General features: G+C 48.7%; 1 protein-coding gene across 6 annotated transcripts in view; it reads right to left on the reverse strand.

Annotated features, from left to right (window-relative positions):
* Nav1 (neuron navigator 1) overlaps positions 1-22,223 on the reverse strand; it is a 263,326-nt gene that overhangs the window by 12,804 nt on the left and 228,299 nt on the right. For 4 of the 6 annotated variants that reach the window (XM_052737051.1, XM_052737049.1, XM_052737053.1 and 1 more), the window contains 16 exons: positions 21,058-21,110; positions 20,267-20,290; positions 20,067-20,144; positions 16,790-16,873; positions 16,459-16,570; positions 10,904-11,028; positions 5,798-5,994; positions 5,357-5,549; positions 5,100-5,268; positions 4,719-4,816; positions 4,039-4,134; positions 3,633-3,792; positions 2,495-2,730; positions 1,060-1,214; positions 848-919; positions 185-381 (listed from right to left, as the gene is read on the reverse strand). In XM_052737051.1, coding sequence (XP_052593011.1) covers positions 185-381; positions 848-919; positions 1,060-1,214; positions 2,495-2,730; positions 3,633-3,792; positions 4,039-4,134; positions 4,719-4,816; positions 5,100-5,268; positions 5,357-5,549; positions 5,798-5,994; positions 10,904-11,028; positions 16,459-16,570; positions 16,790-16,873; positions 20,067-20,144; positions 20,267-20,290; positions 21,058-21,110 — 2,049 coding nt within the window. The remainder of the gene's footprint in view (positions 1-184; positions 382-847; positions 920-1,059; positions 1,215-2,494; positions 2,731-3,632; positions 3,793-4,038; positions 4,135-4,718; positions 4,817-5,099; positions 5,269-5,356; positions 5,550-5,797; positions 5,995-10,903; positions 11,029-16,458; positions 16,571-16,789; positions 16,874-20,066; positions 20,145-20,266; positions 20,291-21,057; positions 21,111-22,223) is intronic. The other 2 variants (XM_052737052.1, XM_052737050.1) reach the window with 1 other exon arrangement.

The raw sequence follows: 22,223 nt of genomic DNA on the forward strand, positions 1-22,223 counted from the left end.
TTGGTTCAAGCAATTCTCCTGTTGTCTGAAGTAATATATCCAATTCATAGTGCTACTGCATTGGAAAGGCTTATTAAATACTTAAGTGGTTCAACTCCAGCAAGCAAAGAGAGCCTCCCTCCAGGGGGTAAGAGACAAGAAGGGAAACAGCTTCCAGTCCCCGGGGGAAGCTGGAGCCCAGTACCGATGAGGAAGTCTGAGGTGCTGTGCTTCTCAAGGAAGGTGTGGAGGTGATACCACAGCTTGGGCACCCAGTCCAGCACCCGAAGCAGCTCTTCCTTGTTAGCATTGACGTCACTGTCCGACTCTACCAACTTCCTCCGCAGGTAACGGACCAGAAAGCCATTGGCTGGCTCCACGTTGTTAGAGAAGGTCAGCATCCTGCCACCAGGGATAGGAAGAACAGGGTCAGAGTGTCAGGGGAGACACTGCCAGGGTTCGTCCCTTGCCAGTCCGGCCCTCTTCCTGCCTGACTCCCGTTAATGCCCACTGGACTTCTTCTCAAATGACAGGACGTGATGACGGCAGTACAGGCAGGCACAGCTGATGATCAACTCTGACCTCCTCAAATGACTGGCTGGCCTCACAGAGTGACCAGGAAGAAAGTCCTTAGGACGGCAGCCAGCCAGGGTTTCTCCTCGGCTTTCTTCCTTCCCTGTCCTCAAAGCCCTCCTCTCCCACCCTGTAACTGACATGCAGAAACAGCGACCTCCCCCTCCCAGCCTGCAGGGCTCTGCCTAGTCTCTCCTGCTACCTACTGCTCCTCTGTCCACAAGTTCAGGATCTAATTATTATTTACAGGCACCTGGGTAAGGCCAGAAGGTTCACGAAGGGACATAGTTCTTACCTGAAACTCAAGTGCAAGCCGTGGTTGGGTGTCATTTTTACAGGCTGATTGGTGGTACCTATGATGTAGGGACTGTGGGAAGAAAGGGGGAAGGATTCACTTAGATCTGTCATAACAAGTACTGTCTCCACGTGCACACAACGGGAAGCTCATAGGTTGGCCCGGGCTGCGTTCTTCCCTCTTCCCGCTGTTGTAAATGGTCCTGAGCTCACCATTTGTGATACTTGCAGGTAAGGGCCCCATTAACCAGCTCACTGATGGAGCCTGCTTCACTCAGGTCATCCAGTAGGATCACCAAGGGCACATCCCCAATTCCTGTTTCCCGGTCTATCTGGTTGGCCAGGTTGGAGAGGTACAGCTGCAGATCCTGGAGTAAAAGAAGACAGTGGGTCTCAGCACTCAGGAATCCACACCCGAGGAACCTTGGGCAAGAAGACGTTTAGAGAAGCTTAGTTAATTCTGTATTTCCCTGGGGCCCTTGGTCCCTGTTGGATGTACTTAAACATTGGATTACAGAACCAGATTACCACAGAATGACAGTAGTCCCAGAGACTCTCAAACATCCATCTAGCCATCCATCCATCCATCCATCCACCCACCCACCTACCTACCTATTTATTGAAGTGCTGGGGAATTGAACCCAGGGTCTTGCATATACTATCTATGCAAGCACTCTGTCACTGAGCTAAATCCCCAGCCCCTTTCAAGCAAACCCTTGAGCAGCAATCTTAAATCCCATCCTCCCAAAGGAAGGAGTATCTATTCTGAAACAGTGTTGTATTGAGTTGATGCCACCCCCTCCTCAGCTTGGGATAGCTAAGGCTGGAACCATTCTGAAGTTTTAGGGTACACTCAAGGTCCACCATTGGGGAGATGACATGTAATATTTAATCCTGAACACTTGCCCCTTGTCACCCATGGTCTGATGGTAATAAGGAAAGGCAAGGTAGTGGGCAGAAGACACAAGAGAACGGATATGACAGACAGCACCGGCGGAGTGCAGAGAAAAAGAGGCTGTGTTTCCCTGTCGGTCAACTAGGGGGAAAGAGGAACAGAGGGAGAGGTGAGAGAAAGTATGATGGAGGAACTTATGCGTAAGAGAAGCTAAGAGCAAGCTGTGGCTGGTGCCACAGCCTGCTATCCTAGTTACTTGGGAGACTGAGGCAGGAGGATTGCAAGTTCAGGACAGCCTGGGAAACTTAGGGAGACCCCTGTCTCAAAGGAAAAAGAGAGCTTGAGGATAGATATAGCTCGGTTGTAGAGAGCTTGCCTAGCATGCATGAGGCTTTATGCTTAATACTCACCAACACACACACACACACACACACACACACACACACACACACACACACACACACACACACGGGCAGGGGAGAGGATGGTGGGTGGACTGCTAGTTCAAGGCCAGCCTGGGCTACATAGCAAGACCCTGTCTGGAGAGAAAGAAAGGAGGGGAGGGGAGAGGAGGAGATGACGAGAAAGGGGATATCAGGAAGAAGGAAGGGGTGCAAAGAACCCTGAAGAAGGGGAAAGATTAAGGCAGAGCTGTGGAAAGGGAAAAGGATGAGGGGCCGGAAGGGGCCAGGAAAACACTTGGGGGAGGCCGAGGCCCGCACAGACTGGTAGGAGGTCTCGGGAGGCAGCCACCTTGCAAGATTGCTGGTGCATGTTGAAAGTGCTGACGATGCCATCGGTGACCTCCCGGCCTGAGCGCTCCACCAGATACTCAGCCAGCCGATTGGTCAGGTAGGTCTTGCCCGTGCCACTGGGGCCCGAGAGCACGAGGCGCCGGTGCTTCAGCAGGAGGCTTATGTAGTGCTGCATCATGGGCTTGGGGATGAGCGTCTCGAACACCAGGCTGTCGACACACTTCTCCTTCAGCCCTGCACCCCACCCCAGAAAGAAGCACGAGTCTTAGCCAGCTCGGAGAATAGCAAGATACCTAAAGAGCCTTTCCTTCATCATCTAGGGGTCCACTGAAGAAAGTCAGAACCACCTGTCTTAAGAGTTCCAGAGGAGTCACCTCAACCCCAGCTTTGAAAACCTGGATTGTGGTGGTATTGTGTTCCCCAAAATATTGTGGACCCTAATATTTTGGGGCCAGAGAACAGAACAGCCACTAGATACAGAGGTTAGAAAATGGTGGCACTCACACCTTTAATCCTAGCATTCCAGAGACAGAAATCCCTCTGGATCTCTGTGAGTTCAAGGCCACATTGGAAACAGCCAGGCATGGTGACTCACGCCTTTAATCCCAAGAAGTGAGCCTTTAATCCCAGGGAGTGATGGCAAAAACAGAAAGATATATAAGGCGTGAAGGCCAGAAACTAGAAGCTTTTGGCTGGTTAAGCTTTTAGGCCTTTAGCAGCAGTTCAGCTGAGATTCATTCTGGATGAGGACCAGAGGCTTCCAGTCTGAGGAAACAAGATCAGCTGAGAAGTTGGCCAGGTGAGGTTAGCTGTGGCTTGTTCTGTCTCTCTGATCTTCCAGTGTTCACCCCAATACTTGGCTCCAGGTTTGTTTTATTAATAAAGACTCTTTAAGTTTCATGCTACACTGGATCTCAATTTTAGGGATACACTTTGACTTAGAATGCGTAGAGAAGAAGCCTGAGTTTAGCAAAAACATCAGACTGGCTCTTATCTTTTTTATTTCCTCTATCACTTAAGCACCTTCATGTTAGGGATTCTCAATCATCTCTTGTTATATCGATGTATGATGCAGGATTTAATGACCCTCTCCCTGCCTCCACACCACACTACCTCCCGAAGAGTCGAAGACTGACCTTTGAGGGAGACCGATATGTTATTGACACCCCGGCGGCACGGCGGCATCTCAGGAGGCTCGGCATCCAACACTCGCTTCACGTGGCTGAGGCTATAGCCATGGATAGACTCGGTGCTTAGCCCCAGGGTGGAGGCTGGGTCCATTTTAGAAATGTAGTCCTGGTGGAAGAGGTGGAAGAAGATTGTGAGCATGCAGCCAAGATATAACTACAGACGGAAAAGCCACAAGAGATGACAAACACTACAGGCTATGGAAGGAGGTGTAGGAGGAATAGGGTTTGTGTGTTTTCCCATCTTGCCCGCCCCTCCCCAAGCATCAAAGGTTCCCAGGATCCCGGGTGCCTGGATGACTGACTGCCCCTTGAGAAGATGAGCAACCCTTGTTGAGGGTGAGAATCACTTTACCTTGAACACTTGGAAAACAGCTTCATCCAGCATCTTCCAGTCCACCTTGCCAGTGACCTTGCTGCACCCTAAGAGGAACTCCTGCTGCTTTAAGTCCTGTAAGGTTAGGGTTGAGGCACAGGACCTCAGTGAAGATGTCACTAGAAAGGTAGACCCCAGAAAGCCTCGGGAGTTAAGTTCTCTAGTTTTGGGAATATTCAGAGCTCTGATTTTTTTTTTTGCATAAGTTTGACAATACAGCTCCTCTATATTTTATGTGACAGCCCCATAAGATGCCCAAAAAGAGGGGTGTGAAGGCAGGAGAATCGGAATTTTAGGTCGTCTTCTGATACACAGCAAGTTCAAGGTCAGTTCAAGCTGAATGAGACCCTGTCCTCCCCCCGACCCTGTGATAAAACCATTATGAATTCAAATATTGTGAGTCCAAAGTGCATTCAGTACACACTTAAGCCACGGGAGCACTTGCTCTTATGGTCGTGGGGCTGGCTGGGAGCTGTGGCTCACTGGTACCATCCAGGGTCTTGAGAATGTTTCATACTGCATATTGCTAGCCCAGGGACAGATCAAAACTCAGTGGAAGTGCAGTGTCTACTAACCACACATTGCTTTTGGACCAGTGCAAATTGGCGGCCATCTCTATCATGCTGATTCCTACACTGGCCCTTCCTAAAGTCCCTTACCCCTTTGATGATGTGCTGGGGTGGCATCCGCACCACCACCCGAAGGGTCACTTCTTCCTTTGGCCCACAGGTGCTGATGCCATCCATGGGTGATAGGTCTGTGAAGGTGGAAAAGGCCTAATTGGTTTTAAGGACTCAGCCTTGCATCAAGCTTTGTAGTTACTTTCCTTTCCAAATAATGGTTCCTTATTTATGACAAAGAAGAGATGGGAGCCTCCATCTGAAAAGGCATAGAGCCAAGAACCGCGGTGCTTACTAACAGTGCGATCTTCTTGATTTCAACACCATTACCTCCTGGCCCAAGGATGCCACGGCGCAGGTGGAGTGATGTAAATGAGCCCTTTCTCTTTCTACCCAAACAAGCTCTTCTCAAGCTGGTACCTGTATCTGTGAGACTGGGACTGAAGGGATGGCTGAGTGCAAGGCCCAGGGAACGGCGAGGGGACGACAGAGCAGATGATCCAGGGACCTGCCCCGGAGTGGAGCCTGAGGAGGGGCCAGGAGCAACCTTCAGCCGGTCATTCTCTGCTTTCAGCAGGTCCACCTCCAGCTGTGGGCAGAAGAGACAGGGCAGGTGGCAGGGTGGCGTGGATGTCGGGCCCTGCTCCCCGCTCCTGCAGCTCTGCCCAGACACTGACCTGCATGTTGTGCATGGTCTCCCGAAGCTGGTCGAGCTGGTGGGCAGAGTTTAGGGCCTCCAATCGGATATCTGTGAGCTTCATTTCTTTCTCCCATAGTTCAGAGCGGAGCTCTGATACCTCCTTCTTCTCCGGCTCCTCCTCCTCATTGGCTTGGAACAGTCTAGTGTGGGGGACTGAATGAGCAGGAGCCCTGTAAGGAAGCAAGAGTCAGCCTGGATCCCAGAGAAGTCCTGGGTGGCAGGGGATATTGACATGCCTGGCCTATAGGCCTGTTTCCATCTGCTTATAGGCACCCAATTGGTATGTCAGGAAGGGTCCCTCTGTGGATCTCACATGCCCAGGCAAACCAGTAGTATGGTGGCATTTGTCAGGGTCTGTGGCCTTAATGCCAACTCGAGTCAGCAGTTTACCAGGGTGGCTGGTGGACAGAGTACTTACTCAGTGACCTCAGTGCCCACAGAGGATGAGTTGGAGGACTTGATGGAGGGGGATGCAGTCTCCGTGGAGCCATGCTGTAGTTTGGGGGATGACGGGGCTGAAGAGTCAGGGGTGGCAATCTCCTCAATATCAGAGTACGAGGAGGCCGACTTGGGACCCTTTTTAATGCTGAAGGCTTTGTTGAAGGAACTTCGAAGCTGGAAGAGAGCAGATTCCGGGGGGAGAGAGACGTCAGGGCTCTACACTGGACAGGAGGACGGCTCTAGGGCCAGGTCAGGGATGTGGAGGCAGAGGATTTACTTGTCATTACACCCACTCTGTGAGATGTCCCTTGACTGGTGGTATATGGACAGAGGAGTTATCTAAAGTCAGTACTGATTGAAAGAGGAGGATCATTTGGTTTGCTGCCATTACAGGCCAGGGGAACTTAATGAATCCAAGGAGGAATTCATTAATGAATCTATGTGTCCCTCAAGACAGAAAAAACTCTCCAGATGTCACATGGTACACTTCTCAGCAATCCAGTTTCACTTCCTTTGTTATTATTCTAGAACCTCACTCTCTGTGGGCCTTAGGACGCCGCTTCTGACTTGGGCTCATTCTAAGAGAATCTATTCATCTCTTCACAAATTAATCAGAAACTGACAATGTAGTCCCGTGAAGATCAAGAGAAGGAAGTGATAGGAAGTTTCATTTTGTATTTCTTGTTCTCAGCACAAACAACCAAATGTAGGATCTCTTTCCTCCTTTTTTAAGGACAGGGTCTCATGTAGGCCAGGCTAGCCTTGAACTCAGTAGGTAGCAGTGGGTGATCTTGAACTCTGGATCCTCTTGCCTCTACCTCCCAAGTGCTGGGATCATAGGTATTTACCCCTGTGCCCACCCTTCACCAGTGCTTACTATAACAAGTGTCCTAGAATAAGAGCTATTTTCTAGTCATTCTTTGGCTACTTAGGGCTCATAACCTGACCATAGCTTGTTTTGATTCTGGTGTCGATGAGCTTTGGGGTTAGGGATGTGAGCTAGATATGCAAACCAAGGACCTGACCCACACCCATTCACATGCCTCCATACAGCATGCACACGCGCGTGCGCACACACACAGGGGCACAGACATGGGATGGCAGCAAAAGACAGAGAGTAAAGGAGGGGTCAAAGGCTGTAGGGGACAAAGGCAAGCCAGATATTTGGAACAGTAAGTGATGTGGTGGGGGTGGGGCGGCACTGAGTATCTCCTCTCAAGCTGTCTTTCTTAGAACATGTCTGAAGTCTCCTGGGAGCTTATAGAGCTAGTCCATGGTGTGTGTGTGGAACTTCTAGGTAAGACGTGAGGAGCAAGCTGACTGGGGGAGATAGGTGAATTTGTGTGCAGGTGGTTAGGATGTATTAACATGGAGCAACCAGGGCTTGAAAGTACCATAAAGATGTAACACGAATTTCTAAAGGTCTTGTAATAAAAAAAACCCGGAGCCAGATATTGGGGTGAAAGCTGAAAGATCAAAGAAGCAGAGCAAGCCACAGCCACCACCTCTTACCTCACCCACTCATCAGCCTGAAAAGGCTTTCTAGCTGAAAGGTTCTAGCCGAAAGGGGTTCCTCAGCCGAAAAGCCGTTAGTTCCTGTCTCCTCACACCTTATATACCTTTCTCTGCACAGCCATCGCTTCCTGGGATTAAAGGCATGTGTGCTTCTCAGTACTGGGATTAAAGGTGTGTGCCAGCCACTGCCTGGCTCTGTTTTCTCTCCTAGACTGAGTCAGTCTCATGTAGTCCAGGGTGGCTATGAACTCACAGAGATCCAGAAGGATCTCTGCCTCCCGAGTGCTAGGATTAAAGGTGTGTGCCATCTCTGCCTGGCCTCTATGTTTAGTCTAGTGGCTTGTTCTGTTCTCTGATCTTCAGGTAAATTTTATTAGGGCGCACAATATATCACCACATTTCCCCTTTTGTCTAAACCAATAAACTTCTATTTTTATATAAATAAAATTTAATAGAGATTAAATGAATATATATTTAATTTAATATATTAATATATTGAAATAAAATTCTATTTATATTAAAATTTAATTTATAATATAAATTATTTAATATATTTAATTAAAATAATATTTTTATATAGATTAAACATAGGGGCCAGGTAGTGGTAACACACACCTTTTTTTTTTTTTTTTTTTTTGGTTTTTCGAGACAGGGTTTCTCTGTGTAGCTTTGAGCCTTTCCTGGAACTCACTTGGTAGCCCAAGCTGGCCTCGAACTCAGAGATCCGCCTGGCTCTGCCTCCCGAGTGCTGGGATTAAAGGCGTGCGCCACCACCACCCGGCGGTAACACACACCTTTAATACTAGCACTCGGGAGGCAGAGATCCTTCTGGATCTCTCAGTTCAAAGCCACACTGGACTACTTGAGACTGACTCAGTCTAGGAGAGAAAACAGAGCCAGGCAGTGGCTGGCACACACCTTTAATCCCAGTACTGAGAAGCACACATGCCTTTAATCCCAGGAAGTGATGGCTGGGCAGAGAAAGGTATATAAGGCATGAGGAGACAGGAACTAATGTCTTTTCAGTAGAAGTATCCCTTTCAGCTAGAGGATTTTTCAGCTGGAGCCTTTCAGATGAGGACCCAGAGGATTTCAGTCAGAGGATTGGTGGAATTGGCGAGGTGAGACATGGCAGTGGCTTGTTCCTTTGTCTCTCTGATCTTTCAGCATTTACCCCAATATCTAGCACTGGGTTTTTTATTTAAAGACCATTTAACATTGGAGTTAGATCAAGTTGCTTCCTCTGTGGAGAGCTGTTAAGAGTTGAGAGTGGAAAGGTCAGAGCTGACGACTTGACCCTGTGTATCTTAAGGAAGACATCCAGGCTTCCTGATTTTCAATCAGTCCTGTGGCGTTTTCTCGACACTACTCTCTCCCAGGCGTCAGTCTGTCTCTTGTCTGTGTCTCCTTCCCTCTCTAGGAGGAAGTCCCGTGACCACGGTCTTCCTGCAGCAGGAGCCCCTCTGCAGTCATTACACTTCTGTGACGGTAGCGCCCGCTCTAGGTCAACATCAGTACCCTGACAGGCAGGGCTGCAGGGAGGCTGCTCCTACAGAGCAACTTCAGTACCCTGACAGGCAGGGCTGCAGGGAGGCTGCTCCTACAGAGCAACTTCAGTACCCTGACAGGCAGGGCTGCAGGGAGGCTGCTCCTACAGAGCAACACCGGTTGCAAGGGTCAACCAAATGTCTTCGGCAGAGGATTCTCTGCTAGAGATGGGCTGTCCTAGAACTTTCCCAACGCACATACGCTAAGTAGGAAATGCGGCGCCCCTCAGGGGTTTCTGATGATATTATCAGTTTTTAAGGGCCATCCCAGTGGCCTGGTGATCTGTACAACACTCTTTGGGAAAGGCTACTCTGAAGATCCAGATTTAGACGACCAACTGGCCTCTCCATCTGCGTGTACCTGCCCACCACGTGTGTGTGTGTGTGTGTGTGTGTGTGTGTGTGTGTGTGTGTGTGTGTGTAGGTCAGAGGACAGCTGTGCAGAGTCAGTTCTCTCCTTCCACCTTGGTGTGGGTTCCAGGGTCCAACTCAGGCCTGGAATTCACTGTGTAGGCCTGGCTGCCATTGATTTCATGGCGTTCCTCCTGTCTCAGTCTCCCCAGTGTTGGGGTCTAGGCATACACCATCAGGCTGGAGGCTTCTAACTGACCGGGGCAGTGAGCTCAGCTCTCCCCATCCTCCACGTCCTGGTACAATGTTGGGAGACAGAGTTGGGGGGCACATAACTGTTTTGGAATAGAAATTCTAGGCCACATCCTGTTTGCCTTGGACAATACTCTAGTCTCCGAGATGTCCTTGGAAGCTCCACGGCCTTTGGGGTGACAAGTATTCCCTACCCTGGATGAAATAAATCCCTCACCTGTCTCTGGTTCACACTATTCTAAAGCTAATTTTTCAGATAGGCCTGAAATGGACAGGCCTCTTGAAACTGTGATCCAGATAACCTTCATTGATTCTCTTCCATTTTAGGATTCTATGGTGAGTGGAATAGAAAAAAAAAAAAAAAGCTCATTTTCTGGAGAGCAGGAGCTCATTGGGTCTGCTTTTTTATAACAGGCCAATCTTGGAACAGGGGAAGACGGCAGGCAGCAGATTTGGATTGTGTTAGGATTTCCCGTTTGACCCCTAAGCAGACCACTCCTCTGTCCTCATGAGGGGCAGCGTGGATGGACCATGCAGTGGAGTGAGTTAGGAACCAGGGGCAGTTGGGGTTATGAGTGACTTTTTTTTTTTTTTTTTGTAAAAGAGAGGGTACTTGCTCTGGAAATAGGGAGAGTGTGCAAAGGGAGAGAGAAAGTACAGGGAGAGGAACTGAGTCTCTTACCTCATAAACCTGGAAAAAAATAGGGATTGGAAGTCAGCATTTTGAAGGAAATAAAAGGAAAAAAAAATGAAAAGAAAGCAGCAGCAGCAGCAGCACTAATCATGCATTTCACACAGCTGTTTTTTTCACACAGCGGGGGCGCCTGTCTGCCCTAGGTGTGGCCAGCCTTCCTCAGCAGGGGACAGGGACAAAGCGGCTCACTCTCCCAGTCAGACAGTACCCTACACCTGCCTGAAGACTTTAGAAAGCTCATCTAGGGTCAGTTCAGAGCTGGGGGGCGGGGGGGGGGGGACAACACACACAACAAACCCACCTCAGGACCAGCCAGAGGCACCTCTCCCAAACTTAGGGCCATGGCCCCCAGGAGCATCTAGTGTGAGCCACTTGGCTTGTGAATTCTCTCCACGGTGAGAGAGTGGGGAGGGACTGATAATGTCAGCTTTTTTTTTTTTTTTCCCCTGTATATTTTCTCAGCTCCTTCGGTGGCCAAATACGTTTGACCTCCTCATCAGGCAGAGCCCCAGGAAGGCAGACATGGATAAAGACTGCAGAGTGCTGGTGGGTGGGGTAGACAGTGGATGGAGGAATGGGGAACCTGGCAGACTTGTTCCCAGCAGAGGTCACACTGACACCTTACTAGATGGGACTAGCTCCTGGTGGTCCTGAAAGGACCAGTTCCCTGCACTGGGGTAAATGTAACCCGCCGCCGCAGGTCGGCTCTCAAAACCACACCTACCCAGCTCTTCTTCTTCTTCTTCTTGGCGTCCGCGTCCTTACTGCCGCTGCCGATGCTGGAATGGCTGGTGATGCTGTTCAGGCTGGAGATGCTATCTGAAGAATTCTGTCTCTTGATCCGGAGTTCTATTGGCCAGTACAAGTGGGAAGAACACAGGTAGATTTAGAGAAGACTCCAGGCTTAAGGAGTCGAGCTGCAGCCGGCAAGAGGGAGGGGGGCCCACCAGCTTCTAGGTACGTACTGGTGGGTTACTCATCAAGGAACACATACAGAGTTACAGACACGCTTCAGCATAGAAGAAAATTCGCAAGTGAAAAAAGAAACAGTTCCGAGTCTCAGGAAGCTCCCAGCCTGGGGCCCAGCATTTGGGAGGCTAGGACTGTGAGTTCTGTGCTAGCCTGGGCTACACAGCAAGACCCTGTCCAAAACCAAAATAGAACAGAAGCAAAGCCACAGCAAGGAAGAATCCCCAGTTGAGTATCATAGAAAGGTTTAGTACTGAACTCAGGTCGACTACATGTGAAAAGGACTTGAAGCTGGCCCTGACACTTTCATGCAGATACAACCAGTGTGTGTGTGTGTGTGTGTGTGTGTGTGTGTGTGTGTATGAGTGTGTGTCCATCTCTAATTGTGTCTGTGCTTTAGCAAAGTCTCACTATGTATTCCAGGCTGGTCTTGAACTTGTGACAGTCCTCCTGCCTTGCCTCCCAAGTGCTGGGATTACATATATGAGCCACCATACCCGTTTTTGTTGTTTGTTTTGCTTTATTTTTTGAGACAGGGTCTCATTCTGTAGCACAGGTTGACCCGTAACTGACTCTGTAGCCCAGGCTGGCTCTAAACTTGTGGCAGACCTCTTGCCCCATGCCCTGTTGTATTTTTGTGATCCTTCAGCAACACTTGGCTGCCTTTTGGCTCAAGGTCAAGTATAAGCAGCCCTGTGCCTTGCATTTAACCTGAATGAGCTCCAGTTTGTCATCTGATAGGCAGAAAATTTCAATTCTCTGAGGCCTGCAACAGCAAGAAAAACGAACCACTCTTCCTTAAAAAGTGGGAAAGGGATAAAGGTCAACAGAGGAGACATTTAAGTACTGAAAGAGCAGAGATATTTCAGATAGGAACACTGAGAAAAGCATTGGGAGCTGAAGAAAGGTAGATGCAGATGCCCTGGGTTCAAGCACCTCCCACTAAAAATGAAAAAAAAAAAAAAGGAGCAAGTATCTGACTAGCATAGGGAGCTTTCAACAGCTGCAAGTCCAATCTATTAAATTAAAAATTACATCCAAGATACTTTCAATAACAAGAAGGGCTAGAGGTACGATTTGGTGGTAGAGTGCTTGCCTACTACTCATGAGGTGCTGGGTCCAACCCCCAGGACTGTGGAAGGGGGAGAGTGCAAAAGATATGTCTGTAGCATCATCAATCTGCAGCAGTTAGGAAATATTTCACAAATCTTGAGTTTTGTGCCATGCACACGTATTGGCTAGTTATAAATAAAACACACCTGGGCACTGCTGGTTAAGCACTCATTCCAGAGAAGCTACAGGAAATGCTCCTTAGGAAGTTGCTTCTTGATCAACATGAACTAAGGTTATGTGAACATTCACAGCAGAAAGCCATAATGTACTCATTTAGAAAATGTATTATCTCAAGGGCAAAGCTCACTTGGGAAGTTGGAAATAGCTGAATATCCCAGACATATCACCCGTGATAATGGATCAAATTATTTTCTCTGTCTTATTCTCCTCATTATAAAATGTGCTTCATTAGGTTGTTATCTGGAATATGTGAATATAGGTAAAATGCTTAAAAAAGTGTCCACCATATGGCAGAATTATTTATAGGCAGAATATCAGACGCCAAGAGGAAATGATGGGAGATGGGGCTAACAAGAAAGGCACATTTAGAGCAGAAGGCTGATGCGCAACTCGGTTTTTTTTAATGTGCATTGGTGTTTTGCCATGGGTGTCGGGTCCCCTGGAGCTGGAGCTACAGACAGTTGTGAGCTGCCCTGTGGGTGCTGGGAATTGAACCCGGGTCCTCTAGAAGACCAGTCAGTGCTCTTAACCGCTGAGCCACCTCTCCAACCCCTGGTGTGCAACTCTAAAGGGCTGGGGACACATTTTTCCTCTTTTAACCCGCTTTTCCGAAATGTTTCAAACACGAGGGGAAACTTACAGCATAGTAAAATAACACTCAGACGCCCTCTGCCTAATTCAGCCATTGTTAACTTTATTGTATCTGCTCCCTCCCGACTTTCTCACCCAATTTGAAAATAAGTTGCAGATGACATTTTACAACTAAATGCCTGAAGATATATCTCCTGTGAATATGGATGTTTGCTCACAATAGCATTATCAGACCAAAGAATATTAATCATAATTCCTTTTATCTAATAACCAGCTCATATTTAAATTGGAATGCTTTCTGATCTGAATGGACAATGCAGTTACTCTAGGGGCGGTGGAAAGGAGGGACTGGAGCACTCAGAGCCAGCTAGGGAATTACTGCAGTCATCCAGGAGAAGAACAGTGGAGTACCTGGGCCAGGACAGGTACAGAGAGGGAGTATAATTGGGACTGCATAGGCACCAGCATGAACTCCCTCCAAGGGCCGAACAGTGAGGAGGAAAACATGAGTGTTAGATTAACGGCCTGGTGCCTAGGCTGATAATACCTGAGCAGGGAGAAACTGCAGGTGGGAAAGGGGTGGGTTGTGTATTTATACAAGGGTGGAGCAGAGGGGTTGCTGCAAGTCTGAGGATAGTTTGGTCTACATAGGGAGTTTGAGGCCAACTAACTGCACAGCAGGACCTTGTTAAAGAAACAAACAAACACACACAGAGATACTTGCATGTCCATGCTTACTGTTGCATTATTCACAACAGCCAGGCAATGGAACCAGTCTAGCTGTCCATCAACAGATGAATGAATAAAAGAATGTGGTACATATATATACACAATGGAATTTTATGCAGACATAAGGAAAAAATGAAAGTTTGACATTTACAGAAAAATCAATGCAACCAGAAATAATGTTAAGCAGACTCAGAAAGACAAATATATTTACTTTCATACATAGAATCTAGATTTAATTTTGTGTGTGTGTGTGTGTGTGTGTGTGTGTGTGTGTGTGTGTGTGTGTGTGTGTGTTTAGGTCACAAAACTAGAAATGGACCATAACCAAAATAATCTTGACGAGGACCAAAGTTGGAGGGATCACTCTGTCATATTTTCAAACTAACTGCACAAAGAAGTAATTAAGGAGGTATGGTGCTGGCTAAGGATAGATACAGAACACGGTATTAGAACAGAGTCCAGAAATAAAGCCATACATTTACTTATTTATTTTTATCAATCAAGAAAGACAAATTCTAATGTAATTCAGGAGAAAATAATCTTCATTAAATGGTACCGGAACAACTGTCTATCCATATGTAAAGAATAAAATTGGGCCTCTATCTCATAGCGTGCGTGCGTGCGTGTGTGTGTGTGTGTGTGTGTGTGTGTGTGTGTGTGTGTGTGTGTATCTACTATATATAATTTCGTGAAAATGAAGCTGACTATGGAACACTTGCCTGTAATCCCAGTCGTTGGGAGGGGGGGCAGGAGGATCAGGAGTTCAAGGTCATCCTTGGCTACATAGTGAATATGAGAGGCCAGTTTAGGCTGTAGGAAACCCTGTCTCTAAAAAAACCAAAACCAAAACAAAAACAAAAGCAAAAATCTATTAAAAATGGAACAGAGACCTAATATAACATCTAAACTAGAGGCCAGAGAGAGAACTCAGTGGTTAAGAGCATTATTCTTGCAGAGGACTTGAGATCAATTCCCAGCATCCACACGGTGACTCACAACCATAACTCCAATTCCAGAGGATCCGATGCCTCTTCTGACCTCCTCAGGTACGAGGCACACACACTCAGCGCCAGATGTACATGCCATGTGAGTAAAACCTCACACATATAAGTAAATGAATCTAAGCCGGGCGGTGGTGGCGCATGCCTTTAATCCCAGCACTCGGGAGGCAGAGCCAGGCGGATCTCTGTGAGTTCGAGGCCAGCCTGGGCTACCAAGTGAGTCCCAGGAAAGGCGCAAAGCTACACAGAGAAACCCTGTCTCGAAAAACCAAAAAAAAAAAAAAAAAAAAAAAAAAAGTAAATGAATCTAAAAATAAAACTACAAAAGATCTCAAACTATTTCAGAAGGAAACATGAAAGTAACTGTAAACTCAGATTAAGGAATGTGTGTGTGTGTGTGTGTGTGTGTGCTGGGGACGGAACTCAGGGCTTTGTAGATGTTGGTTAAGTGCTTTACCAAGCTGCACCCCTGCCTCATAGGCACCCACCTTCACCATCTGCAGCAAAGCATGACTGACGGCTGAATACCAAGGCTAACCTGCCACAGAGCCCCAGTGGACCTCGACAGCTTCTGGCTATGCCATTTGAATTGCAGGTTGAATCTTCCTTGGAGTGGGGAAGTGATGACCAGGTAACATCATGTACATGTGTGTAAACCAACCACACATTTGTGCGATTTTGAAACTGCCTTAAGATTTATTTATTTATTTATTTTTGCCAACCTTGGGAAGAAAGTAGTGAGTGCACTTTCTCTCATTTGTGCCTGTATTGTATATGGATGCACAGAAGCACATACGTACATATGTGACATCAGAGAAGCACATATGTACATATGTGACATCAGAGAAGCACATATGTAGGTATGTGACATCACAGAAGCAGATATGTAGGTATGTGACATCATAGAAGCACATATGTAGGTATATGACATCACAGAAGCACATATGTAGGTATGTGACATCATAGAAGCACATATGTAGGTATGTGACATGATGGTGTGACCTAGACTGGTCTAGGGGACAAAGAGGAGGAGCAAGAAGGGTGAGGGTTGCCGGGCGGTGGTGGCGCACGCCTTTAATCCCAGCACTTGGGAGGCAGAGCCAGGCGGATCTCTGTGAGTTCGAGGCCAGCCTGGGCTACCAAGTGAGTTCCAGGAAAGGCGCAAAGCTACACAGAGAAACCCTGTCTCGAAAAACCAAAAAAAAAAAAAAAAAAGAAGGGTGAGGGTTGAAAAGGAGTGGATAGAGGGGAAATATATTCAACATATGATATGTACTTGCGCAAAAACTTAAAAAATAAGTAGAAATTTAAAAACAAACAAAAAGGAGTGATTTCTAGCTGGGCCCAGTGGCACACACCTATAATCCCAGCACTTGGGAACCGGGGGCAGCAAAGGCTCCATGATGAGGCCCCGTTGAGACTCCTTTGACTGCTCTTCGGCTCTGGTCTAAAGGCTGAGGAGAGGGTAGTAGGCCTGTGGAGATCACAGGTTTCCTCTGCTTGCCCTGCTCCTCAGGGGTTATGAGGTCACGAGTCTGGCCCTTATCACTGGACAATCCAGACATCACACTGCAGAGTACCTAATGGCCCTCTGCGTCTAGAAACTGGGTATGAAAGCTGGCGTGTTATGGGCCCCATCGTGATGTTCCTTTCCTGTTCTTTTTCAGTTCTGTTCACTCTGTGGCTAATATCCTACCTTTGGGTGTGGCTTCTGAGGCATTCAGTGCTCCCTGGATGACGGCCTGGGCCTCAGAATTCTTTTTCTTCAGGAAGTCTATAGTTTCTCGCAAATCCAGCAGCTCCGTGTCCTAGGAGACATGATAGTCGTACCGTTGTTTACACGGCAGTAATACTTACAGTGAACCGGGCATGGGACGCTACTGCCCTGGGTAGAGAAGGCCAGGGATCTGGGAGTGATGGACATGGGATCCTGTATCGACAAGCAGGCTGAGAAAAGGCGCTGATGGGGGAGTGGATGAGGTGGCCCTGGCTAGCAGGTTTAGAGCTCACTGCCCGGGGCTGCTCACCTTCTCCTCGGCTGTCTCTGCCAGGTGTCGCAAGCGGGACGTCATATTCACCAGGCTCTGCTCGAAAGCCGCCACCAGGTTAGCCTGATACAAACACACAAAGAAGAACTTAAGGGCCATGCATGCGGCTGCGGGGGAGGAAATGGCTGATAGGGGAGTAGTTTAACAGAGGTCCTGTGTCTCAGAGCTGACCGACGCAAACAAAACTCTTGGCGGTTTTAAGGTATTGATTTCCCTGGGCAGACAAGGGTGGCATCAAATGGGTTTTTTGGAGAGAACCGGCTTCTCCAATAACAGTGCGGAGGGTAGGGCAGGCTCTCGGAGCTTCTCGGGAACTTGAGATCTGGTTTCTACCACCTGCCAGAGGTGGTAAAGTCCTGCCCTGTCTTATGTGGTAGAAGGTTTGATGGGAGAGCAGCAGCCTCTGGAATCAGTCTTAACTGTTTTTGGTTTAACTCCACCATGGAGGGCCGGACCTCCTGGTACCAAATGACTTTCCGGTAGTTTGGTTTGGCTCTTCTGCCTCTGCACCTGGCCGACTCTATTCTTGTCTCCTCCTGGCTCTGGAGACTGCCTTATTCCTGGCAGGGCTGGAGGGAACCCAGAAGCTGTGCAAACCACTTCAGGGGCATTCCACACTTTGGCCACTAGGTGTCGGGTCTACATTGGCTATTGTAGGAACTCGGGCTCCTCTCGAAGTGCACAGATCCGGTTCTCTGGTAGGGAGGCTGGGGAAAGGTACCTAGCAGTTTGACCTCCAGCTAGCCAACTGGCAGTAGTGAAGGGACTGAGGTACAGGAGTGGAAAAGGGGCCACCCCAGGATGGACAGTCTCCAGTGAGCACACCGGGGTAATGGTGAGTCTAGCAAGAGGCAGAAGGCTCCGGGCAGGTCCCTGTGACGTCCGCAACACACGCACTGCCTCCTATGATTCCATAATGTGATTTGTCCTCTCCGACCACCAAGCCAAATTTCACTAGTGCCCTTGGAGCCTACAAGGCTGGGGGCAGTATCTTCCATGTTTCCCGTAAATCTGTTGAGGCCTGGGCTCCCTAGTAGACATATATCATGATCTAAGCATCTTTCTTTCATAGTCTGGTGTTTTTTTTTTTTTTAATTTGAGAGAAGATTTCACTAAGTTACTCAGGCTGGCCTTGAATTCACTCAATCAAATGGGTCTTGAACTTACGATCCTCTTGCTGTAGCCTCTCAAGCATTTGGGATTTCTAGCTTGCCTTGTCAGGCCCAACTCTCACCTTCAATCATTTTTAAAAAAATTTTTTTAAATGGTATTTGTATGTGGGTGTTTTTGCCTTCATGTATATCCGGCACCATGCGGGCCAGAAGAGGGTGCTGGGAATCGAACCCAGGTCCTCTGGAAGAGCAGCCAGTGCTCTTAACCACTGAGCCATCACCACCCCAGCCCCTACCTTCTGTCTTCTTAATCTCAGCTCCTCTTGTTTACTTCTAGCTACACCATCATATGCTGTCACCAAGCAGCTTACAGTCCCGGAGAATCTTCTCAAGAGCCTGGAGAGCCCCTGGCCTCCTCATACATTTCTGCAGGGACTCTCCTCATCCGGGGAACTGGGTTTTCCTCCTTCTTCTCTTCTACCTTTCTTCCCCTACACTGAACCTTACTCTAATCCCAACTTCAGATTAGGGTGCCTGTGGGATACTAGGCCAAGTGGTCCTTCTGCAGAGTTTACATCGGAGGCAATCCAGCGTGACCTGCGTCTCTTCCCGGCCGGGATGTGTCATCTTCAACAGCTTGGAGGTCCCATTCGACACAGCGTTAAGTTTGGTTCAACATCAGGAATCCTGAGGAGAGCTCTGGAACCTGGCATCACCTCTCCGGCTTGAGGGAAGGGATCTGACCCTTGGCAAAAATCTACCTCTAGATTCAGAACTCACCAGATCTGGGTGTTTAGTTTGTTCTCTCTCAGCCAAATGGAACTTCCTGTTCTAAGAAAATGCACCCTCTAAATTCATTTTCTGGAACTAGCCCAGCCTTGACAGCACTATGGCTGACAGACTGCAGAGTAAATAAATCAGGCATAATGATGTTCTCCGCCTCCCTGGCGCCTCTCCCCTTCAACATCTCCCAGACATGAATTTCCTAGGGTGTGCAGGCCATGACCTAGGCCACTGGCCCTGATGGGTGTGGAATAGGATGGTTCTTGTTTCTCTTATAATTCTTTTGGTCCCAGAGAGTTTGAAGCTTGATCTTCAAACAAATCAGTCAGGACAGGACTTATGAACTGAGGATTTGGAAAAAAGAATAAAGACAATAACCAACGTGGTAAGGGAGCTGTTTCTAAAATGTGCTGGAAACATGGAAAATCTTGGTGGATATTCTACCTGATTCCAAGGGCTAGGCCTTAGGCCTGGCAGCTGAGGTCCCCAGAGAGGAAGGGAAGAGAGACGGGCAGAAGGTGCTGCGGAAATTGCAGACGTGTGTGTGTGTGTGTGTGTGTGTGTGTGTGTGCAAACACTTGGAAAGCTCCTGGAGACCCAGCTCAGCTGTTGTTTACAATTTTGGGAGAAAATGGCTCTTAAGATCTCTGCTTGCAATTTGGTCACAGGGCAAGAACTACCCACAGTGGAGGTAGACGAGGCAGCCCCATTCCTCCCCATCTATCAGAACAGAAAAACTAAGGTCAGGTCTGGGGGAAGGTAGTCACTCTAAATGGATATATGGAGGGTGGGTTAAATGCAGAAACAAAGACTGTTGGGCCCAAAGCTAAAGCTCAGATCGATTCTGCCAGCTGCCTGAGGCAGAGCCAACTGGGAACCACATCGGCAGCTGGACTGGGAGTTCGGCTTTGAATTGGTCTCAGAGTCATCAGACAGAATTCTACTAACCAGGTCTGTTCCTGCTCAGTTATGTGGCATTGATGAAGAGATAAGCACAACCTGGGGCAGTGGAAAAGGCTGCAAGGGCTCAGTAATTAAAATGCACTGCTATTTTTGTCCATGTCCAATGGCAAGGCTGTTTCTGCCCCTCGGCAGAAACACTGGTCTCCGCTTTCTTTCGGGAGGTCAGAGGTTACCAGATACCAACCAACTCATCCACACCAACGAAGGAAGGTGGGGAAAATGGTTCCTAACGAAGGCTCAGAAAAAGTGAAGAAGGACAGTCCCCAAATCTTCTGTTGTAGAGCTGTGAACAGAACCTGCTCCCTAGAGGTCTAAAGCCGGGGCCATCTTCGTCAGCTCCCGTTCCCACATCGCCTGTGTTAGCCAGAGCTAGGCCTTACCCGGCGTCAGGTACTCACATTGGCAGAAAGCTGTGACGTCAGGGTGGCCACTTTTTCCTGGGAGGATTCCAGTTCCCTACGAAGCTTCCGAATTTGCTGTGGAGGGAAGAGAAAGGGCAAGCTGTGAGTGGCGGAAGAAGTGGAGGGGCTGGAAGGAAAACGGAGCGTGTGTGCGTGCGGTGGTGTTAACAAGCGGAGACAAAGGCTTTGTACCCTACCTCAGATTGCATCCTCTCCTCAGCCTGAAGAAGCGGGCACAGGAGGAGAGAAAGAGAGAAAAAGCAGCTGGTTACTATGGAGGTGCAGAGGCCAGGCCCAAGCGTCAGGGTGGAGAGAGGAAGAAGCGTGATGGAGAGATGCAGAGAAAGGCCGTCCCCCGTCTCTTGGCCCTGGCTCCTCACAGGATTGGCTCGGAGCTACACTCAGGTTTAAATAATAGACTTCTTTCTGGTGCTTCTCTTTAGCCAAGCTTGTTATTGCCAAAGAGGCTAGAGGACGAGCCTAGAGGTCTGCAAACAAACCTTGATTTTTAGCAACTTGAGAGAGCAAAGGATTGGATTGGGGTCAAAAGAAACCTAAGAGTCAAAGGATATCTAAGAGCCAAGCGCTCTGTGTGGTTCCCCACAGTAGACATTAATTCTGCACATTACTGGGTCTCTCGTCTTGGGAACCTACTCATCTCGGGTGCTAGAAACACGCCCCACTTCCCATGGCAGGGAAAGAGTGCTGTCACAAGGGGACCCTCACTTTTCAAAGGAGGGGGGAAAAAGGAATACCAGAGTTGCTTGGGAGTTGGCGGCAAGGCCAGAAAGAACTGAGAGGACCCAAGGCGCTCATCTGAGGGCTCCAGGCGCGAGGAGCCTCCCCCGACACCCACTCCCAGGCCCACAAGGTAGAATACAGAGACAGTAGTTCCCATCCCCATCCAGTTACCCAACCAAAGGAGGTCTGAGGGGATGTGGAATGGGAGGGGAGGGGGCAGGAGGGGAAGGGGCATTAATGATCTTACTGAGGAGTAGGTGGAAGAGGCACTGGAGGCCAGAGACAGCACCGAGCCATGAACTGAAAGAGAAGGAGAGCACAGGAGGTTAGCAGGAGGATCCAGGGCCCAGAAGTTCCTGGGAGGAGCCCTAAGGTGAGTCTGGACTGATTCTGGAGGGCATCTGGAGCAAACGGAAAGAACCACACAGGGCACCCCGTTCATATCCCAACAGCCCACGGCAGGCACGTATCCAAGGACATGGTCCTGAATAGAGACAGCCTCCCCTTTCATCAATAGTCTCTGGCAGCCTGGGCCTGGTGGTCCCTTGCTCAGCCTGACTGAGGAGCATAGGGGTCCCGGAGAGAGGGAAAGGAGATTTTCATGGGTGGTCAGCATCTGCTCGGCTCAGCCAAGAAAGCACTTTAAGTTGCAGAAAGGGGGGGAGTTTCTTGTCAGAGCTGCTCAGGACCAATACTCCGATTCTGTCTGTGCCTCCTCTTCTTACCCTTGCAGCGCTAGCCTATGAGCCTTGGGGACCACGCAGGTGGAAAAAAAAAATGAAGTGGGGAATACTCTGTGATCATTCAACAGAACCCACTGCAAGAACTAACAGAGCTAACACACATCTATGAGGGATGCATCCTGGGGATAACAACGGAGGTCTCATGAACCCACGGCCTGGTCTTCCATTAACACCCAGATTACCGTCAACAATCAGACGGCCAGCCTGGGAGCTAGTCTCTGGAGCACTCGAGAAAGAGGACTGAGATGCCCGCTTGTTTGTATGGATTTAAGAGCTACCATTTTGTCTCTGTATCTCTTCTGAGAGACCGTGGGGAAGAAAGACTACGCGTAGAATGAGGAGGACAGAGGCTCTAGTTCTCAGAGCACTGAGGAGTCCCACTTAATCCTTCCAAATCTCAATTTCCCTTCCCTGGGCCCCAGTGGTAGATGCTCCATCCCTAAATCCCAGTGCTAGGTGGTGCCACCCAAGGTTTCTGGGCCCCCAGACCCTTCAAAGTTATGGGACGACAACTGAAATGGCCCAGGTTGATGTCCTGTGAATTATATATGTGTGTGTGTGGCAGTGGTGGTGGTGGCGGCGGCAGCCGTGGTGGCAGTGGAGGTGGGTTGGTGGTGGTGGGTGAGGGAACCCAGCAGAGCTGGAATGAGTGTGAACCGCGTTAACACGA

Source organism: Peromyscus californicus, unplaced genomic scaffold, assembly GCF_007827085.1.
Source record: "Peromyscus californicus insignis strain IS unplaced genomic scaffold, ASM782708v3 Scaffold_14__1_contigs__length_90479793_seg_2, whole genome shotgun sequence".
Classification (NCBI taxonomy): Eukaryota; Metazoa; Chordata; class Mammalia; order Rodentia; family Cricetidae; genus Peromyscus; species Peromyscus californicus.